Source organism: Phaenicophaeus curvirostris, chromosome 28 (genome assembly GCF_032191515.1).
Source record: "Phaenicophaeus curvirostris isolate KB17595 chromosome 28, BPBGC_Pcur_1.0, whole genome shotgun sequence".
In the NCBI taxonomy this organism is placed as follows: Eukaryota; Metazoa; Chordata; class Aves; order Cuculiformes; family Cuculidae; genus Phaenicophaeus; species Phaenicophaeus curvirostris.
Genome location: NC_091419.1, coordinates 4,249,312 through 4,268,674, shown reverse-complemented (window position 1 = coordinate 4,268,674; position 19,363 = coordinate 4,249,312). Strand labels below are relative to the sequence as shown.

The window sequence follows — 19,363 nt, the reverse complement described above, 5'->3', positions numbered from 1 at the left end:
CGTATTCATATAAAGAGACACTCGTCTACAAATAGTTTCAGCCTGTCAATAACTGCACAGTAACTCAATGATATTCCAGCAAGTAAAACTGTTTGATCACTCATAAGAAAGCTTCTAAAGCCACTGCTACTTACTTGAAAAGGAACAGAAATTACATCCTTGGAGTCCGTTACTTCCAAGTTAACATGTGACACTCCAACGCGGAACGTCTCACATAACGTGTTCTTGATGACTAGTTATGTCACCTATACTAATTGCTTGATCACGTGCCTCTAATACAAGAGAGAATAACAGGACAGTACCCTAAGTCTTCTCTTCTCCAGGCTGAAAAACCCACACTCTCTTAGCCTATCCTCATATGGGACATGCTCCAGACCTCGGATCATGTCTGTGGTCTCCTCTGGGCCCATTCAAACAGTTCCATGTCCTGCTTATGCTGGGAACTCCAGAACTGAACACAGGGCTCCAGGTGGGGTCTCACCAAAGCGGAACAGGGGGTTAGAATCCCCTCCCTTGCCTTGCTGGTCCCTCTGATTTGGGTGCAGCCTAAGACACGGTTGGTTTCTGGGCTGCAAGCACATGTTGCCAGCTCATGGTAAGCTTCTCATCCCCCAGCACCCCAAGCCCTTCTCTTCAGGGCTGCTCCTATTCACATAGCCCTCCAGCCTCTAGTGATACCACGGTCCGTCTGGACCCACGTGTGGGACCTCACACTTGCTTTGTTGAGTCTCATGAGTCGCACAGTCTCTGACTGCACTGCAACAGGCAGCAAGTGCTCCCAGATACGTACCAAGGATTTCAACTCCAAGCTGAATAGGGAAGCACGTACCAAACCTGACCCTCCTCATCCTCCTTCCCTCTTCCTTGTTCCCCTAACGCTTACTTCTTCTCCCACTGCCTTTCACATGTAGCCTACACCAGCATCATCTTCTTCTGACTCCTGCTTCCACCTGCCCCTCACAACATCCCCTTCGCAGGGTGTCTGAGCCCCCGGCTGCCCCTGGCTCCTGGCCGAGCAGCAGGGCCTGACAGGGAAGGGCTGGCAGGCAGCGAGGAGGGGATGCAGCCCGGGGTGCCGGGACCCCCAGCCCAGGGCGGCCGGCATGGCTCGTTCCCGCTCACCTCGTCCTCCTTGTGGTTGCGGATCCCGCGCACCAGGTCTTGCAGGTTCTTGTCAAACATACGGTCGATGCTGCCCTTCACCATCTTCAGCGCCATGGCGGCGGGGCCGGGCCGCGGGGCCTGCGCTGGGGGCTGAGGGGCCGGGGGCCGCTACCGCAAGGAGCGGAGGGGAGAGAACAGGCGGGCCCGGGTCGGTCACATCCCGGGCTGGGGAGGCGGACAGGCGGCAGGGGCGGCCCCAGCGGCCGCTCGCCCCGACTCCGGGATCCCTGCGGCTTCCCAGCGCCTGACAAAATGGCGGCCGGTCAGCTGAGGCGAGGCCACGCCCCCGCGACGCGGCCGGGGAGACCACGCCCACACGTTGGACACGCCCATCAGCGCAGCGCAGCCAATGATCATCGCGGCTCGCCTGGCCACGCCCACGCGTTGACCACGCCCACTCGCACATAGCCACGCCCACCGTTAAACCACGCCCACCGACGCATCGCAGTCCCTCCCCGCAGCCAATGAGCGTGGCTGCTCTTTCTGACCACGCCCACTTTATAGCACCGCCACCACAGTATTCCCTCCCCATATGGCCACGCCCCTTCGTGACCACGCCCACCGCTTAGCCCCGCCCCTCCGCTGCCCCGCAGCCAATGCGCGTCGCTGCTGCCTCTAGCCACGCCCACCGCCGCCCCAGCGCCCGCCGCGTCACTGCTGCCACATTGGCGCCCCGCCCACTCTATGGCCACGCCCACTGCCCTCTTAGCCACGCCCACTTATCGCTAGGCCACACCCACTGAGCTACGTTACTGACCACGCCCCCTCTCTTGGTCCCCGCCCGCTCCTCCCGCCCGACCCCGCGAGGTGGCGCTCGCGGCACGGGAGAACCGGGGAGGGGACACGAAAATGGGGGGGGGGGGGGGGGGGGGCAGGACCCGCGGGGAGGGACACGGGAGGGGCAAGGAGTGACCCGCGTCTTGTGAGGGAGCTGGGTGCTCCGGGTTTGGGTGAAGGATGCTCCGGGACCGGTTGAATCCTAGAATCACAGAATCACCAGGTTGGACGAGACCCACCGGATCATCGAGTCCAACCATTCCCATCAATCGCTAATCCATGTCCCTCAGCACCTCGTCCACCCGTCCCTTAAACCCCTCCAGGGAAGGGGACTCAACCCCCTCCCTGGGCAGCCTCTGCCAGGGACCAATCACCCTTTCCGTGAAAAATTTCTTCTTAATGTTCAGCCTGACCCTCCCCTGGTGGAGCTTGAGGCCATTCCCTCTCGTCCTGTCCCCTGTCCCTTGGGAGAAGAGCCCAGCTCCCTCCTCTCCACAACCTCCTTTCAGGGAGTTGGAGAGAGCAATGAGGTTGAGGTGATGAATGCTCATTTTCAGGTGATGGATGCTCACATTTGGGTGATGGGTAAGCTGTGACTGGTTGTGGGTGGTGGGTGTTCCATGTTCAGGTGATGAATGCTCATGTTCAGGTGATGGGTGCTCAGTTTTGGGTGATGGGTGCTCACGTCCGCATGATGGGTGCTCAGGTCTGGGTGACAGATGAGCTGTGTCTGGGTGAGGATGATGGGTGCTCCATGTTCAGGTGATGGATGCTCATGTTAAGGTGATGGGTGAGCTGTGAGTCGTTGTGGGTGGTGGGTGTTCCATGTTCAGGTGGTGAATGCTCACCTTTGGGTGATGGGTGCTCCATGTCCAGGTGATGGGTGCTCACGTTCGGGTGATGGATGCTTCTTTATCACCCCGGTCCTTGACGTTAAGGACATTTCTGCATCCTGAGAGGAAGCTGTTGCCTCATTTTGTCATTGTGGCAACTGCTGCCAGAGCATCACCAGAGGGATTTGGCCCAGGGAGCTGCTGGGACAGATGGAAAGGACAGATGCTGCTCCATCATGTGGAAGGGAACTCCCCGGTGCAGGATTGACCCTTGGAAATTAAAATGGGGGGTTGGAAAACTGCACATGGGCCATTTTGGAAGGAGGGGAAGGGGAGCTCCGCGAGGCCGGGTTTGCATTCCTGTTGTGAAATGTCCTGCTTTACTTCACGGGGCAGTCGAGAGGCTAACAGGGGATGGAGATGTGTGATTCCAGCTGGGGTTAAGCAGCTTAACCGCCCTGTGAAACAACGAGGGAGCAGTTTGCAGGGCCTGAGTTAGGTTGGTCCTACCACGAAACAGTGAACAGAGCTTGGCTGAGCTCCAGGCTTCAGGGGGAGAGAAGGAAAAACCACGTACCACGAAGGGCACCAGTAACCCCCATCCCAGGGGAACCCGAATTAAGAAGAAACAAAAAGTTAGGAGCACCCAGAATGAGGGGAGGCTTTTGCAGGGCTGGGCAAAAGAGCTGCCCCCACCCCCTGGGGCTGTGGACCACCAGCATCCTGCCCGGTGGCTACCAGGGCAAACGGGACGAACACACAAGGCTCCAGTTGGAGTATTTAATCTGAATCATAGAATGATGGAATGGTTTGGGTCAGAATGGATCTCAAAGCCCATCCAGGTCCACTCCACGCCATGGGCAGGGACACCTCCCACTGGATCAGGGGCTCCAAGCCCCATCCAACCTGGCCTTGAACCCCTCCAGGGATGGGGCAGCCACCACTGCTCTGGGCAACCTGGACTAAGGCCTCCGCACTCTCACAGCAAAACATTTCTCCTCAAGATCTCATCTCCATCTCCCCTCTTTCAGCTCAAACCATCCCCCTCATCCTATCCCTGCACTCCCTGATCACGAGCCCCTCCTCAGCTTTCCTGGAGCCCCTTTCAGTGCTGGCAGCTGCTGTAAGATGTGCCTGGAGCCTTCTCTTCTCCAGGCTCAACAACCCCAACTCTCTCAGCCTGTCCTCATTGAGGAGGTTCTCCAGCCCTCAGATTATCTCTATGGCTTCCTCTCAATTTGCTCCAACAGCTCCATGTCCCCGCTGTGCTCAGGACTCCAGAACTGGTCACAGGGCTCCAGGTGGGTCTCCCAGAGCGGAGCAGAGGGGACAATCCCCTCCCTCCCTGCTGGCCCCGCTGCTCTGGGTGCAGCCCAGGACACAGTTGGTTTCTGGGCTGCAAAAGCACACACTGCCAGCTCCTGTTGAGCTCCTCATCCACCAGCACCCCAAGTCCTTCTCTTTAGGACTTACCAGCAGCCCAGGGGCCTGCTTGGGCCACACAAAGACTCTGATAACGAACCGACTAAAGACCAGCCTAGCAAACTCAAAGAGAATTCTTTAAACGGAGCCTGCTGTGCCTCGGAGAACTCCTGCCATGTCTATTTATTTAAATTTAATGGAATTTTTGTGGTAAGCTAATTAAATATGAATTGATTATTTAAGAGGCAGTCAGGGCAGTTTAAGCACTGCTGACTTGATGATTGTAGTGTCTTCTTTAGAAAGTGTTCTTAGTAATGTAGTTTTATGCACATATGGACATTTAAGGGGTGGAAGGAAGAGAAAAGTGGCTGAGTTGGAGGTGTTTCTGCATGAGGGAGCAAGCTACCATGGGGACAGGAGCCAGTGCGTGTCTCTTCAATCAAGTCACGAGGGATAGGATGGGAAAAAATGGCCTCAATTTGCATCAGGGAAGGTTTAGATCGAGTATTAAGAAAAAATTATTCACTGATAAGAGTGGTGAAGCCCTGGTAGAGGCTGCCCAGGGCAGTGGTGGAGTCTTCATCCCTGGAGGGTTTCAAAAAGTTTGTGGCTGTGGCACTTTGGGACGTGGTTTAGTAGGGATGGGGATGTAGGGCTGATGGTTGGACTGGAGGAGTTTAGAGGGCTTTTCCTGGGCCCCATCAAGCCCTGATATGCTGGGCATTGTAGCCTGGTGACATGCCAGTGTCCCACGGGCTAAAAATCACTTCAAAATCACCTGTTGGGAAGGAAGCAGCTGCTTTTGATGGCAACAGAGGTGCGAGAAGCTGCAGAGCTCCAAACCAACATGAGGTGCTTTGCCTGCATGAGTGCACCAACACTGCACATCTGGAAACATCCCTTCTCCTGAGCAAAGACCACATAAGGGAGCTGAGATGGCTCACAGTGTTGCTAGGGGAGAAGATGACTGCCCCAGTCCTGCTCTGACCTTCAGCGTGGACCTTGCCTTTCAGGGACGGGTATTTCTCAGGCAGGAACATGCCCTGCAAGGCACTGGCATCTCCACAGAGGTGGCTGAGCCACCAGTTGGTGTTGAGATGCAACCCTCGGCAAGGTTGCAAGCATGCGGTGAGGTGACCATCTCATGACGTTGGGTGGGACATCCACGTTGCCCACCATGCCTTTGTTTCCATCCCCGCGGGGTTTGCAGGCCAGAACTAATTTTGGGGAGCTGCATGCAGCATTGGCAGTGTTTCCTCCTGCTTGAATTATCTCATCCCTGCAAGCAGAGGAGCCCCGGGAGCAGGAGGTTCCTCAGACCCAGCCTGCCATGGGGCTGTGTCCCCACTGCATGTGGGGACAGTGCTCTGGGGTTCTGCCAGCAGGAGTCAGAAGCAGGGCATGCAGATATCCCTGAACCCCAGGTCAGGGTGGCAGGGTACCCAGGTGTCCCCACACCCCAGGGAAGGTTGGCAGGGCATCCAGGTGTCCCCACACCCCAAGGCAGGGTGGTAGGGCACCCAGGTGTCCCCACACCCCAGGGAAGGTTGGCAGGGCATCCAGGTGTCCCCACACCCCAAGGCAGGGTGGTAGGGCATGCAGATGTCCCTGAACCCCAGGGCAGGGTGGCAGGGCACCCAGGTGTCCCCACACCCCAGGGCAGGTTGACAGGGCACCCAGGTGTCCCCACACCCCAGGGCACCTGCATATCCCCAAATAAGGGAAATTAGCAACCAAAAGGCTGCAAAAGGGGAAGCTCTGGCCTGATTTTATCACTGAGTTCCTGGCCTTGGGTATCTATAGACATGCAAAAGGCTGTCCCTCTGCTCCTGGCCACTGTTATCACCTATGGAGATGCAAAATGGTGCCATTCAGTTCCCAGTATAGAGATGCAGGATGGTGGGCCAGCCAGCCCCGGGGACAAGGACAGGGGGAGGAGGACAGGGGGACACCTGCCCTCATCCAGGATCATTCCCAAAGCTGGGACGTGCTGGGATGCATGGAGCCCCACCACCATGTTACATGGTGTCCTGAATCCTGGGGTCAGTTTTGGGCCCCTCACTTCAAGAACGACATTGAGAGGCTGGAGTGTGTCCAGAGAAGGGAACGGAGCTGGGGAAGGGGCTGGAGAAAAGGGGTTCTGGGAGCAGCTGAGGGACCTGGGGCTGTTTGGCCTTGAGAGGAGGAGGCTGAGGGAAGTCCTCATCGCTCTGTGCAGCTCCTGGAAAGGAGGTTGGGGTGAGGTGGATGCTGGGCTCTGCTCCCATGTGATGGGATGAGAAGGAATGGCCTCAAGTTGTCCCAGGTTCAAGACTTGCAGGGCCTCTCCATCACTGGGGGACAGGTGGACGAGGTGCTGAGGGACATGGGTTAGTGATTGATGGGAATGGTTGGACTCCATGATCCGGTGGGTCTCTTCCAACCTGGTGATTCCATGATTCTATGTGGGGTGTCACACGGGGAGGTTCAGGGTCCCCCTCTCCAGTGTCACATGGGGGGTTTCCATCCTTGCAAAGCCCCCCCAGCACTGACTTCCAGCTCTGCAGTGTCACACCGGGAGGGGGGGTCAGCTCTGCAGTGTCACACGGGGGTGGTCTCAGGGTCCCCCTCTCCAGTGTCACACAGGGGTGGTCTCAGGGTCCCCCTCTCCAGTGTCACACAGGGGGTTCAGCCTTGCAAAGCCCCCCCATCACTGGGTGCCAGGTGTGGGGTGTCACACAGGGGGGTGTGTGTGTGTCAGGGTCCCCCTCTCCAGTGTCACACAGGGGGTTCGGCCTTGCAGAGCCCCCCCAGCACTGAGTGCCAGCCCTGCAGTGTCACAAGGGGTAGGGGGGGGGCTCAAGGTCCCCCTCTCCAGTGTCACACAGGGGGTTCAGCCTTGCAAAGCCCCCCCATCACTGGGTGCCAGATGTGGGGTGTCACACAGGGTGGGGGGAGGGTGTCAGGGTCCCCCTCTCCAGTGTCACACAGGGGGTTCGGCCTTGCAGAGCCCCCCCAGCACTGAGTGCCAGCCCTGCAGTGTCACAAGGGGTAGGGGGGGGGCTCAAGGTCCCCCTCTCCAGTGTCACACAGGGGGTTCAGCCTTGCAAAGCCCCCCCATCACTGGGTGCCAGATGTGGGGTGTCACACAGGGTGGGGGGAGGGTGTCAGGGTCCCCCTCTCCAGTGTCACACAGGGGGTCCAGCCGTGCAGAGCCCCCCCAGCACTGAGTGCCAGCCCTGCAGTGTCACAAGGGGTGGGGGGGGGGCTCAGGGTGCCCCTCTCCAGTGTCACACAGGGGGTTCGGCCTTGCAAAGCCCCCCCCAGCACTGGGTGCCAGATGTGGGGTGTCACACAGGGGGTGTGTGTGTCCGGGTCCCCCTCTCCAGTGTCACACAGGGGGTCCAGCCGTACTGAGCCCCCCCCCCCAGGGCTGGGTACCCGCCCTGCAGTGTCTCGGGGGGCTGTTTCTCCACAGCCCCTCATACAGCGCTGCCGCCCCCCCCTCTCCCTGAGGCAGCCGGTGACGGGGTTGGGGGGGGGGGGTGAGGGGGGGGGGGCGGTCGGAGCGCGCGCGCGGGGAGGCCAGCTGAGGACAGGGGCGGGGCTGGGAGGAGGAGGGGGCGTGGCTACGTCTGGCCACGCCCCCCCTCTCTCTGGCGCCCCGTCGCGTGGGCCGGGCCGGCGCGCGGCGCCCCTCATTGTGCTCGGCGTCTCGCGCCGGCCCCAAGATGGCGGCGGCGCCGCAGAGCCCCGCGAGCCGCGCTCCACAATAGAGAGAGCGAGCCCGGCGGGGGGGGGAGCGGGCGGGGGGGCAGCAGCGGGCGCCCCAGCCCGTTACCGGTCTCCCCCCACCCCTCCCCTTTTTGCACCTCGTACGCGTTCTTCCCTCCCCCTAACCCCCCCCCCCCCCCAAACATTCTCGTCTTCCCCTCCTCCCGACGTCTCCTCCCTCTCCTAGGCCCGGCCCGGCCGCCACTCCCCACCCCGTCCGGCCCCTCTTAGCATGGTGCGTGGCCGCCGCCTGCCCCTCCGGCTGCCGACATGGGCGAGAGGCTGGAGCTGCGGCTGAAGTCGCCCGTGGGAGCCGAGCCCGCCGTCTATCCTTGGCCGCTGCCCGTCTACGTGAGTATGGACCCGCCTGGCACCTGCCGCCCCCGCCGCAGGACACCCTCCCCCCTCCTTCTTCTCTTTTTTCCCCCTCTTTTTTTTTCTTTAATCACTCGTTTATCCCCGATGGAAGGAGATGGAGCTGTTGGAGCTGGTCCAGAGGAGGCTACGGAGGTGGGATGAAGCATCTCTGCCGTGAGAGTTGGGGTTGTGCAGCCTGGAGAGGAGAAGGCTCTGGGGAGACCTTAGAGCAGCTTCTAGTGCTGAAAGGGGCTCCGGGAAAGCTGGGGAGGGAGTTTTTTACAAGGGCATGGAGGGAATGGCTTTAAATTGGAAGAGGGAAGGTTTAGATGAGACAGCGGGAAGAAATTTTTCATCGTGAGGGTGATGAGGCACTAGCACAGGTTGCCCCGTCCCTGGAGGGGTTCAAGGCCAGGTTGGATGGGGCTTAAGAGCCCCTGATCCAGTGGGAGGTGTCCCTGCCCAGGGCAGGGGGTGCAATTGGATGGGGTTTAAGGTCCCCTTCAACCCAAACCGTTCTATGATTCTGTGAATCTATGAGTCTAATCAACCTCTGAGCACCTGCCCTTCGCCAGGGGCCAGGAGGATTCGCCTTGTTTACCCGGGAGTGCTTCCCATGCGGGAGATCAGGGGCTGCTCCCTCCCTGCCCGGGGCTGCTGTGCTCCGGGACCCCAAATCCCCGCTTTCTGTTGCTAATTGGGTTAATGAACTTAAGGGCTGGAGGGGAGGAAGGCTGGGATAATGAAAAGTTTTCGTGTTTTCGGCTTAAGTGGTGCGGCTTTCAGCGAGGAGAGGTTTCTCGGTGAGAAATATCTCTTGAGGTTGTGAATAAACCCCCCCAAAAGCAGCCACGGGGGTGGGAATAATGAGAAGAAGCGTTAATTGTGGCAGGGGAGAGGGCTCTGCCCGCCGTTGGTGTGCGTGGGGCTGGCGCTGCTGCCTCTCCCTGGCACCCGTGCCCTTGTAGCTTCTCTTTTATTCAGGCTGAGCAGGATTCCAGTCAGGTTTGTCAGCTGATGGCAGCCGTAATCCGCCTGCTTTCACAGCAAATGTCACTTTTCCCTCGTTCAGTTAAGTGAGTGGCGGGTTCTTCCCAACTTGCTTGACTTTTCTTGCTTTTCCCGAGCCCGGAGTGGGAGCTGTGACCTTGGTAACCGTGTCCGTGTCCGAATTGGTGACAACCTCAGCAGAGCCAAAGCCTTGAGAGGGTTTTGTTTTGTGTGTGTAGGGTTCGTACCAATCCTTGAGCAATTTTCCACCCTGTTTGAAAGCCTTGAGAGGTTTTTTCCTATGTGTCTATAGCGTTCATACCAATCCTTAAACCCCTAACTGCTTGTAGCAGCTTTGAGAAAGGTTTGTAAAGGGGAAAAAAATCCCTATATATCTATGTTACTTGGCCTGGGTCCTGTTGATTATTCCTTGCATTGTAGGCTTTGCTGTTGTACGTGTGCTGCTTCACGGAGAGGACGTGCTGGGACACACAGGCTGTCGGGGAGCTGATATTGCTGATGTTGTTGCTCACTTGGCAATCGTAACTGTGCTTGTGTGTGAATGATTAGGAATATATCACTTGTGGCAGGGGAGATGGCTGTGTGTTCCTATCTGCCGCCTGCCTTCTGGTGCTGTCGCTGTATCTGCGGTTCCAAAACATCCTCCATGGATTCTGACTTGCCGTTTTCAGCTCCTGGAGCTGGAGCCTCCAGCACAAACTGGTTAACGCAGCCTTTCCTGTCATTCGTGTTTCTGTATTTGTTCGCGGGCGCGCGCTCTGCTTCAATTTGACAGAAACTGAAAGTATAACGATGACCAGTTCAGTTTTTTTCATGTCGCCAAATATTAACTCGTGTCTCCGAGCGGGTTGCGGGAAGTGTAGGTTAAAGATTACATAGGTTAGGGATTAATCTGGAAGGAATGAATAGTTTAGTATACATTCACATAATTTCCTACAGGCTTAAAACAAAAACAAACCACAGTCTCCAAATTCCCCTCCCTCCCCCCTTAAAATGTGTGGTTTAGTGCTGTTTGCAGCATGGGAAATGGGGATTTGGTTAATTTAGGAAAACTTGAGCAGCCGGTTCTGGAGATGGCAGAATATATAGGTTTTCTCTTCCAGTTAATCACAAATGCAGTGGGGAGGGTTGCTTATCCACATGTGTTCTCTGCCTGTGTTAAGAAATACTGCCAAACCTGCTCATCCTGCCATCAAACCGGTCGCTTGGCGTTGCAGATATTTCCACAGTAATACAGAAGTGGATGGTTCATCTGGAGCCAGTTGATATTCTGTCCTGCAGTTCTGGCGAAAAGATCATGCTGCGTATTACAAAACACGCACGCACGCTGCTTGCAGCTCTGCCCTTTGCAGCAGCTGATGAACTCTGGAGCTTTGGAAATAAATCCTGCCCTCTGTACATGGCAGTTTGGCCTGCTGACATTGTACTCTGCTGAACTGCAGGCTTGCTTTCCCTCCTTGGCTAAGCCGGGAGTTGGCAGGGAGGTTTACGTACCGTTGTGGTTTTAGAGCTCGGCTCAGTTTGACGTAAGCAGAACATTTCTTAGTTTCACCTCTCTTTCTGCTGCTTTGTTTTCTGTGAAGCAAGGTGGGATACCTAGAAGGAGGGGGAATAGATATCAGGTAGTTTTATTTAGCAGCGTTCTTGCTAAGATATAGGATCATAGAATGGTTTGAGTTGGAAGGGACCTCGGAGCCCATCCAGTTCCACCCCCTGCCATGGACAGGGACACCTCCCACTGGATCAGGGGCTCCAAGCCCCATCCAACCTGGCCTTGAACACCTCCAGGGATGGGGCAGCCACAGCTTCTCTGGGCAACCTGGGCCAGGGCCTCTCCACCCTCTTTGTGAAGAATTTCTTCCTAATGTCTAACCTCAATCTGCCTCCTTCCAATTTAAAGCCATTCCCCCTTGTCCTATAACTCCATGCCCTTGAAAAAGTCCCTCCCCAGCTTTTCTGTAGCCCCCTTCAGGTACTGGAAGGCTGTTTTGTTTTCCAAAGAGAGCTGTGGAGAAAGAGGGGGATAAGCTCACAGTCCTTGCTAATTATTTTTTTGTGAGAGTGCCAGGAATGGCAGGGAATCATCTTTCCCAACATCAGAGGCTGAGTGGTGCTGTAGACCTGCTGCTCGATGAGCACCGCTGTGTGATGTAACCCTGGCTTGAGTAGCTTGGCTATTTTTATGCTCTTACTGCATCTTAAATGAGTTGCGTTGGCTTTGCTGCGTGAAAGGCTACGGGTCTAAAGTCTGATATGAATGTTTGCCTGGATTAATAATGCTTCTATTTATTGCAGGACTATAATTTGTGTATTTTAGAAGTGAGGTCTGGTCTGACAGCGCTCAGCTGACACACCAAGTGCGTGTTGGGATGCTCAAAGAGCCGTAGAGGGTGATGTGAAACATGTATTTCCCTCCGCGTCTAATTAGGGCCGTGGGAGGAGAGAGCATTGGTGTTGCAGATACAGCCTCCCACTGGCTTACAGACAAAACTGAAAGTATGACTCTTTCCCCCGCCTTCTGCTTTCCTCAAAGGAAAGGCCACGGTTTCCTAATGAATACATGGTGAGCAGTTCTGTCCGTAGCACACTGTGATGAGTAAGTTGAATAGTGCATGGTGAGTAATCTCTCCTCATGACTCACAAAATATTTTCTGATGTTGACCTCTGTTTTTATGAGTGCCCTGCTTAATCAGGGCTGAAGTGAGTTTCCTCTTTTGTATGCCGTTTAACTCCTTGACTCCCACATACCTGCCCCCTTTTTATTTTTGCTCGTGTTTGGTTGTCAGACATCAGTGTTACTGCCTTAAAAATGTTAATTTTGATAATGGGTGAGATACAGGCCAGGATAAAGAGAGCTCTGTGCTCAAATGGGTAAGTGAACAGAGTTCAGGGATCTGGGTGCTCTAAATAGGCTAATACTGACAGAGAATAGCTTTTGTAATTGTACTGCAAATACTGATAAGCCTAAGTTGGTACTGAATACTTAGATCTGATGGATAACAAGGGGTGAAGTTCCCTTGGAGTTCTAAAATTTATAGATGTTTAGGTTTGTTCTGGAGATAGGCCCTTAAATTGGTTCATTCTCTCTGACTTTTACTATCATTAAATGTGAATATCAGGTTTGAACCTTGACAATTTTCATACCAGGATAAGTTCTGTCTCATTTGTGAGGCGTCTGGGGTTGGACTTTGAACTCCTCTTGACAACAGTTCCTGTTTGAGTAGCCCCAGCCCACTGGGAGTGGGGAGTGGTGGTGGTGAATCTGGATCAGTTCCAGAGTCTGGCCTGGCACGGTTGTGCTGATACTGGTGAAGGATCAGCTCTGGCACTGGTGAGGGATCTCCTGCCTCCAGAACTGAGCAACAGGAGGCTGCTGAGCAGCTGTAGCTGATTATTGTCACCCAAATCACTGTTTGCTGTGCTGCACCCTATCGTAGTTTACGGGTTTGTGAATGTGGGAAAGCCTGTTTTCTGGGAGCATGTGCATCAGTAAGAGGACATGGTAATTCCCATATCTCCCCTCCTTTAGGCTTGCACAGAAGGAGTTTGCAGTGTGATCGTAGTGTCGGTGCTGACACAGGAGGTGCAAGCAGGCAGTGAGTGGAGGCTGTGACTGGCACTGACTGAGTGGCTGGTGCTGTCGTGGTGCTGCATCCTTTACCCAGACAGCTCCGAGTGCTTTGCTGCTTGTCATGGCAACTCTTGATTTTCTAAATCAGACTTCAGCCTGCCTGGTCTTGCTCTTTTCACCTGGTAGGCCTTCCCATTGTTTGCTTGTGCAGTAGCATTCCCCCAGAAGATGACTGCAGACCTCCACGTGTGTCAGGTTTGTGTGTTGTGTTCCCCCCTCCTTGTTTGACTTGTAAGGACTGGGCACATGTGACAGTGCCTAGGAACTCCTCCTCCTGCAGCCCAGGTTGCTGATGAGTGAGAAACTGTGGATTCCAGCAGGGCTACACTCTGCCCATCTCTTACCAAGTTTCTTCCCATTTTCTGTTCTGTCTTTCCATTTCCTACAGAAAGATTGGGAAGGGCTTGTGGTCAGGGAGTACAGGGACAGGACAAGGGGGAGCGATTTTCAGCTGAAAGAGGCGAGATTGAGAAAAGATCTTAGGAAGAAATGTTTTGCTGTGAGAATGGGGAGGCCCTGGCCCAGGTTGCCCAGAGCAGTGGTGGCTGCCCCATCCCTGGAGATGTTCAGGGCCAGGTTGAATGCGGTTGTGAGCAACCTGATGCAGTGGGAGGTGTCCCTGCCATGGCAGGGGATGGAACTGGATGGGCTTTGAGGTCCCTTCCAAGCCAAATGATTCCATTATTCTATGATTCTGGAAACCTCAGAGCCCCAACCCGCTCCCAGGACGAGGACAGTCCTGGTTGGACCATTGTGCCAGTCTTGCCAGGGTGACGTGCATCTGCCCTGAACTGCTGAAGCTTCAGCCTCCAAATCAGCAACTGTGACGATGAATCTGGCTTGAATAATTCATTGTTTTGTCTGTGTTCCTTCTTTTAGCTGCTGACTTTCTACTTGGCTGTAATGGCAAAAAATTCTTGGTGGCTTAATTGAGTATTGTCTGAGCATCCCCCTGCAGCTGCCAGGGAGGTGTACGTGTGTCTGGCACTGAGCAGTAATGGGATCCAGGCTTGGAAACATTGAACTTTGTACGGGTGAGACGGTGCAGAGCCTGGGGTGGGTTTTTTTTTTCCTTTTTTTCCCCTCGTCACCAGTCAGCAATATAGCTGATCACATTCCTTCAGTGACAGAATGGTCTGTGCAGGAAAGCTCAAGGACAGGCAGTGATAATGAAAATCACAGCCCAGCAGAGAGTGTCACCTTTGAAATTAAAGCTCAACAGTAGAGATGAGTAACAAACCTTGTTTAAGAACTTAATGCCTTTTTTGTGTGTGTCACTCAGCTTTCCTGGAATGCTTTTTTTCTCATGATTAGCTTTGACTTCTCAGACAGCAAGGCAGGCGTGGGAGCAGCGTGCTGGAGTTGAGTGCCATGGCGTAGTATGGCGAGATCAATTCAGGAAGCTCCTAAATTGGATTTGAAGTGGTCCCTTGGGTGTTGGACCCAACCTGCTGGAGACACAGGCTGCTGCCGCATTGTCCCGTGCCTCTTTTCCCCTCCCACTTGCTCCTGCTGTTTCCCCTGCGCGGATCCAGCCCTTCCTTACTACATGCTCCATTACACTCCTGCAGGATGAGCTGCTGGAACAGTTTCACGTTTTGCACGTGCGTGCGGTTTTTCCCTTGGATCAGTCTGTGCTGGAGGAAGAAGGTGGGGTGCTGGGAGGGGGAATATGGCAAGGCCGTCCCTTCAGCTGCCCTGGAGGCGGACTCGCTGTGAAGCTGTGTGTGGGGTGGCTCTCTGAACTGGATCGCTGAAAATATCTGGGCTGGAAAAAAATGTTCCAGTGTTTTCACAGGCGGCCCCCTCCACCCTGATCTGTAATCTGACTCATGCTGCTTCCCAGGGCAGCCCAGCCGGTACAAAGGAGGGGGTGGCGAGCGCAGGAAACTGTTGAGCTGGCTCTGCCAGGCAAAACCTCACGCCCTGAGTAATGGCCCAGAAATTCGGCAGCGGGTGGCAGAGGTTAGGGGATTTTCTCTGCTTTAGTAGATGCCGTCGATACAGCTTGTTGGGAAATGTCTGTGGGGATGACTAATTTCTTGTAGAAACTTCTCCAGTGCGGAGAAGGTTTGAACATTTTAGCAGACTTCCGATTTCTCAACAGCCCTCTGCTCTCCCCGGTTCTTAAAACATCATGAGTGAGGAGGGTGAATAAAATAAAACTGGGAAATAATTGACCTGGATATTTCAAAAGCACTTGGGTTTCTCTCCTGCCCAGTAGATAAACAGAAGGTAATGACAGAGTTGGCACAGTGGCATCAGTTTCTCTGTACTTCTCTGCTCTCTTGAAGATTAGTCACGAATGCCCCATCCCTGGAGGTGTTGAAGGCCAGGTTGGATGGGGCTTGGAGCAACCTATCATAGGATCATAGAATAACCAGGTTGTAAGAGACCCACCAGATCATCGAGTCCAACCATTCCCATCAATCACTAAACCATGCCCCTCAGCACCTCGTACACCCCTCCCTTAAACACCTCCAGGGAAGGTGACTCAGCCCCCTGTGGCCTGTTGGATACCATGTAAATCATGACTTCAGTTAACGTATGCTTTTTCCTAGTATTTATGTATGAAAAATAAAAGTTCTCTCTTATTCCGTCTTAAGACCACAGCCCTTCATCATATAACTGCATTACCTTAAAGGTACCTGTTTAAAGATGGAGTAGCTGCCCAAGATTGCCTCCCCCATCAGCAGATGAATGAGGATTAATGTCCAGACTGAAATACCAGCTCGGGACATTCACATTTATCTGCCTAAAATTCACCAATCGGTTACAGCTGGATGCAGTATTGAAAGCTTTCAGTGTGCCAAGGGAAATCCTTGCCACCACGAGCAACTCTTAACTCTTGTCCTTCATGGCAGTCTTAATAAATGGAGATGATTATCCTTTCAAGCTGCAGATACGTGACTGAGTTGTGTTTCTCCTGGGAATTCAAGCAAAATATCTTACCTCTTGGTATGCAAGATTTATGGGAAATTTAATCACCCTTCTCCCCAGATGTCCATATGTCTACTTTTGTGCTCTTCCTTCCTTCTTTTTCTCCTTTCATACTGCCTTGGTTTTTGTCTTCCTGCTTTGCGTTATCCTTTGACTTCTGATTAAAGCTTTTCTCCCTAATGATCAAGGCAAAGGCAAGAGGTGGGGTGCTTTTTTTTCCCCTTCTAGTGTATTTATCACAGGTGGATCATCATAAGGTGCCTCAACATATTTATAATATTTTTGCTTAGTTTATTTTCTCCTTCTCAACAGAAGGAGATACAAAAGTAGAAATTCATACTAGGAATTTGTGAACGTAATTTATTTACTTTTGTAGTAATTATAAAGAAAAAACTAATTCTGATGAGGAACAAGAGATAAAACTGAATATAAGGTATTTGCTATATGTGGCTGTAGGTACCAAGTGGAGTAGATTCTATTTTTAGAGCATAGGAAGAGGATGAGTATATTTTAGAGCAGGAAATGATGGCTTCATAGATAGGAACACATCTATGAGTAACGAAAAAGTTCCTGTTGTGACTATTTTGTTTTCTTTCACTTCATGCATGAATGAGAGTTTCCTAAAAATCTACACTGAAAGAACTTTTTAGTGTTAGATCAAGAAGCTAAGGAACTGCTGAAGACACCTTAATGCGACACTGGGAACTTTAAAGAAAGTTCTGAATAAGTTTCTTAGTAACAGTTAATGAGTTTTAATACTGTTTCTGTGACTGAGAAACTTTCTGATACTCTGTGTGGAGTGAAGCCCAGTTTCCTGAGGTTTTGACATTAATTTGTTACCTAGCTCTTGGAGCTCAACAGTAGCGTTGGTGTTTGACAACATCTACTTCTGAAACTAAAACGTTTGAGCTTTTTGTGACGTGATGGCAGGGCCGCCTGTCTTATTGAGTTGAGCAAAGCCCCAGTGGTCTGCTCAGTCCCAGAATAAGCAAACACATGGTGCTGCTTCAGCTGCTGGAGCAGAGCAGCCTCTGCGTGTTCCCTTTGGCTGTCACAGTGTGGGAACGGTTTGTAATTGCCTGAAATACTGAAAGGGCTGTAGGATTTACCAGTGCAAGGTACTGCTTTACCAAAATAGTGACATTCCCCTATATATTCCATGATAAACAGCTTGGATTTATTTTAACTAGTCTGTCTTTTTGCATAGTTGAACTACTTTTTGTCTGGTTTTTGCAGGTGAAAGCCAGTTGGGCATCCTGCTGTAACCGTTCCATGTGGATGCTGCCTGAGACACTCCTGCAGAGCGATTGCATGTTAATGTGGTTGTACAGCCCCTCCTGCACACTATCATGGGAACCATTCCCTCTTGCATTTGTGCAGTGTCCATAGCAACAGTTGGAATTGCTGTGTGGAGAGGCAGAACGGGTTTATTGTGGTTTAGGTAGCTGCAATGTGAGTCCCTGTTGCAACCTGACCCACAACTGTCTTGTCTACACATCACCTGTACTCATGCTACGTGAAGACTACCTGGAGCAATTTGGATCTCCTTTTCTAATGTCCATTCGCTTTAACTTGGTAGTTTTAGTATATTTTGGATCTCTGGCCAATTTTTTTTCTCTTTTTAAAGTCCTTGTGTAGCTGTTAAGGAGGCCATAATGCCCTGCATGTTTTCCATTTAGTTTTGTGTGACAGTAAACTTAAACTACTGAAACTACATCAAACTTGTCTGCTGCTGTGTGGGAGATGGGTTTCAAAATGCAGTCGTGGTAGCTCTCGCTTCCCTCTCTTCTTCTCTGAGGCTGGGAGAGAAGAATGGACACCAGCTGCTCTCTGCAGGAGATCTCTTTTTTTTTCACAGACTAATATGTATGTATACTTCTGAATGTCCTTAATGCTTCCTTGATGCAAGGGAACAAGGGTAACTGGATGTTTCAGAGCAGGTTTCTGGTCCTGGTCTCATTTGGTAAGATTTGTGCTTTGTTTGTCGCTGTGGAATCCGAGTGACAGAACCTTGTTTTGGGATAAAATCTTGTAATAGGAAACAAAATCCAGCTATCCAATATGAACTACTGCACCAGACAGGCTTTCTCCTTCCTTGCTCCAAGTGTAACTGGCATTTGAGCATGAGTCAAAGACAATAAAATGTGAAGTAGCTGAAGGCTAGCTGTCAGGACTGTGGAGCTTGAGACTTTTCCTTTTGTTCAGCAGGCCCACAGGCAGTGCTTGGCCACTGTAGCACCTGGAAGCACTTTGCTTCTGGCTTTTCGTAGGCTTTTGTTGGCTGCTGTTTGCAGGTGGATTGAATACGTGCTCTGGATGTGAAAGCTGTACTGGTGAATCTTTGTAGGTTGAGTTAAACCCCGGGAGAGGAGGAAGGCAAACTTCTAATGTGCAGTGGTTTTGAGAGGGTATCCCTGTGCCATGCAGAGTGCTGGATGCTTTCCTTGTTCCTGTGGGGAAGCTGCAGCTGCAGTGGCTCACATTTGCCTTTCTTGGTGTCTAGAGAAATGCTTATCATCCTCCACAGATGGAGGAAACCGCGAAGACGTTAGAGGCACTTGTCCTACCAGTCTTCTGCAAGATTGATAGGCTTTTCCTAATCCATCTTTTTGATCTCTGCTAACCATCTTGTCTCCAGCTGCAACATCCTCTGCTTTGGATTTATGGACCACTTCCTGGGGAGAGAGCTGCCACCGCTGGCAGACGAGCTGTTCTGTAAGACCAGAGGCGAGCGAGACTGACCTCTTTTGTCTTGTGTGTTAAGTGGATCATTTGCAGATCAGAATTTGGCAAATAAAAATGACTTCTGTTGCAACATGAGTGGAGTCAGTGTCTGGTACTTGGGAGCCAGTGTTACATAGTTGAAGTGTTGGAAGTAAAACAGTATCTAAAGACAAGCAGTAAAGGTACACAAACATTGCCCTTCGCTTATTTTCAACGGGCTTGTTTCAGGTTTTGTTTGAATGGTTTGGATCTATCCGGTGGATAGCGAGAAGGATATTGAAGGTCTCTTCCTCCCGCTCTGCAGATGTGTGACCGCAGCTTGCTGACATGGTTCTGAAGAGCTGCTTTGGTCACTGAGCCTGTTTCTGGGGGAGGAAGCGTGGTCTAGTGAGTCAAGCACCAAACTGGCTCTGTACAGGTATTCTGGGCTGCATCCAAAGAACTGGGACCCGTAGGGTGAGAGAGGGGACTCTGCCCCTCTGCTTGGCCCTGGAGAGTCCTCACTTGGAGCCCTGTGTCCAGCTCTGGGGTACTCAGCATGGGAAGGATTTTGATTCAGCTGTTTTTGTTAGAAATTCGATGCTTCATGAAGCAAAGTTCTGTTTTGATAACTGCAATGTGTCAGGTACTGTGTGTAGGATGCATATTGTAATTGGGGGTCCATAAGTTTTCTTACATAGGCGTTAATAGCTGTCTTTACTACTGAGAACTTGTAAATTCTGGCTATATTGAGGAGTTTTTAACTTGGGTT

At 52.6% G+C, this 19,363-nt stretch overlaps 2 protein-coding genes across 10 annotated transcripts in view; one reads left to right on the top strand and one right to left on the bottom strand.

The window, feature by feature from the left end:
• Positions 1 to 1,433, bottom strand: part of AP3D1 (adaptor related protein complex 3 subunit delta 1) — a 38,356-nt gene extending 36,923 nt beyond the window's left edge. Inside the window, exon 1 of the mRNA XM_069877990.1 lies at positions 1,123 to 1,433. Coding sequence (XP_069734091.1) covers positions 1,123 to 1,218 — 96 coding nt within the window. The 5' untranslated portion in view covers positions 1,219 to 1,433. The remainder of the gene's footprint in view (positions 1 to 1,122) is intronic.
• A 6,599-nt stretch (positions 1,434 to 8,032) lies between these two features.
• The window catches only part of DOT1L (DOT1 like histone lysine methyltransferase), a 73,136-nt gene continuing 61,805 nt past the window's right edge, over positions 8,033 to 19,363 (top strand). For 3 of the 9 annotated variants that reach the window (XR_011339206.1, XR_011339205.1, XM_069877975.1), the window contains exon 1: positions 8,108 to 8,300. Coding sequence is in view for 2 of the 9 variants with exons in the window: in XM_069877975.1 (XP_069734076.1) it covers positions 8,220 to 8,300 (81 nt within the window). In the remaining 7 variants the exon portion in view is untranslated. Of the gene's footprint in view, positions 8,051 to 8,107; positions 8,301 to 8,396; positions 8,460 to 11,861; positions 11,933 to 19,363 lie in introns of those variants that run through there. The other 6 variants (XR_011339207.1, XR_011339208.1, XM_069877977.1 and 3 more) reach the window with 4 other exon arrangements.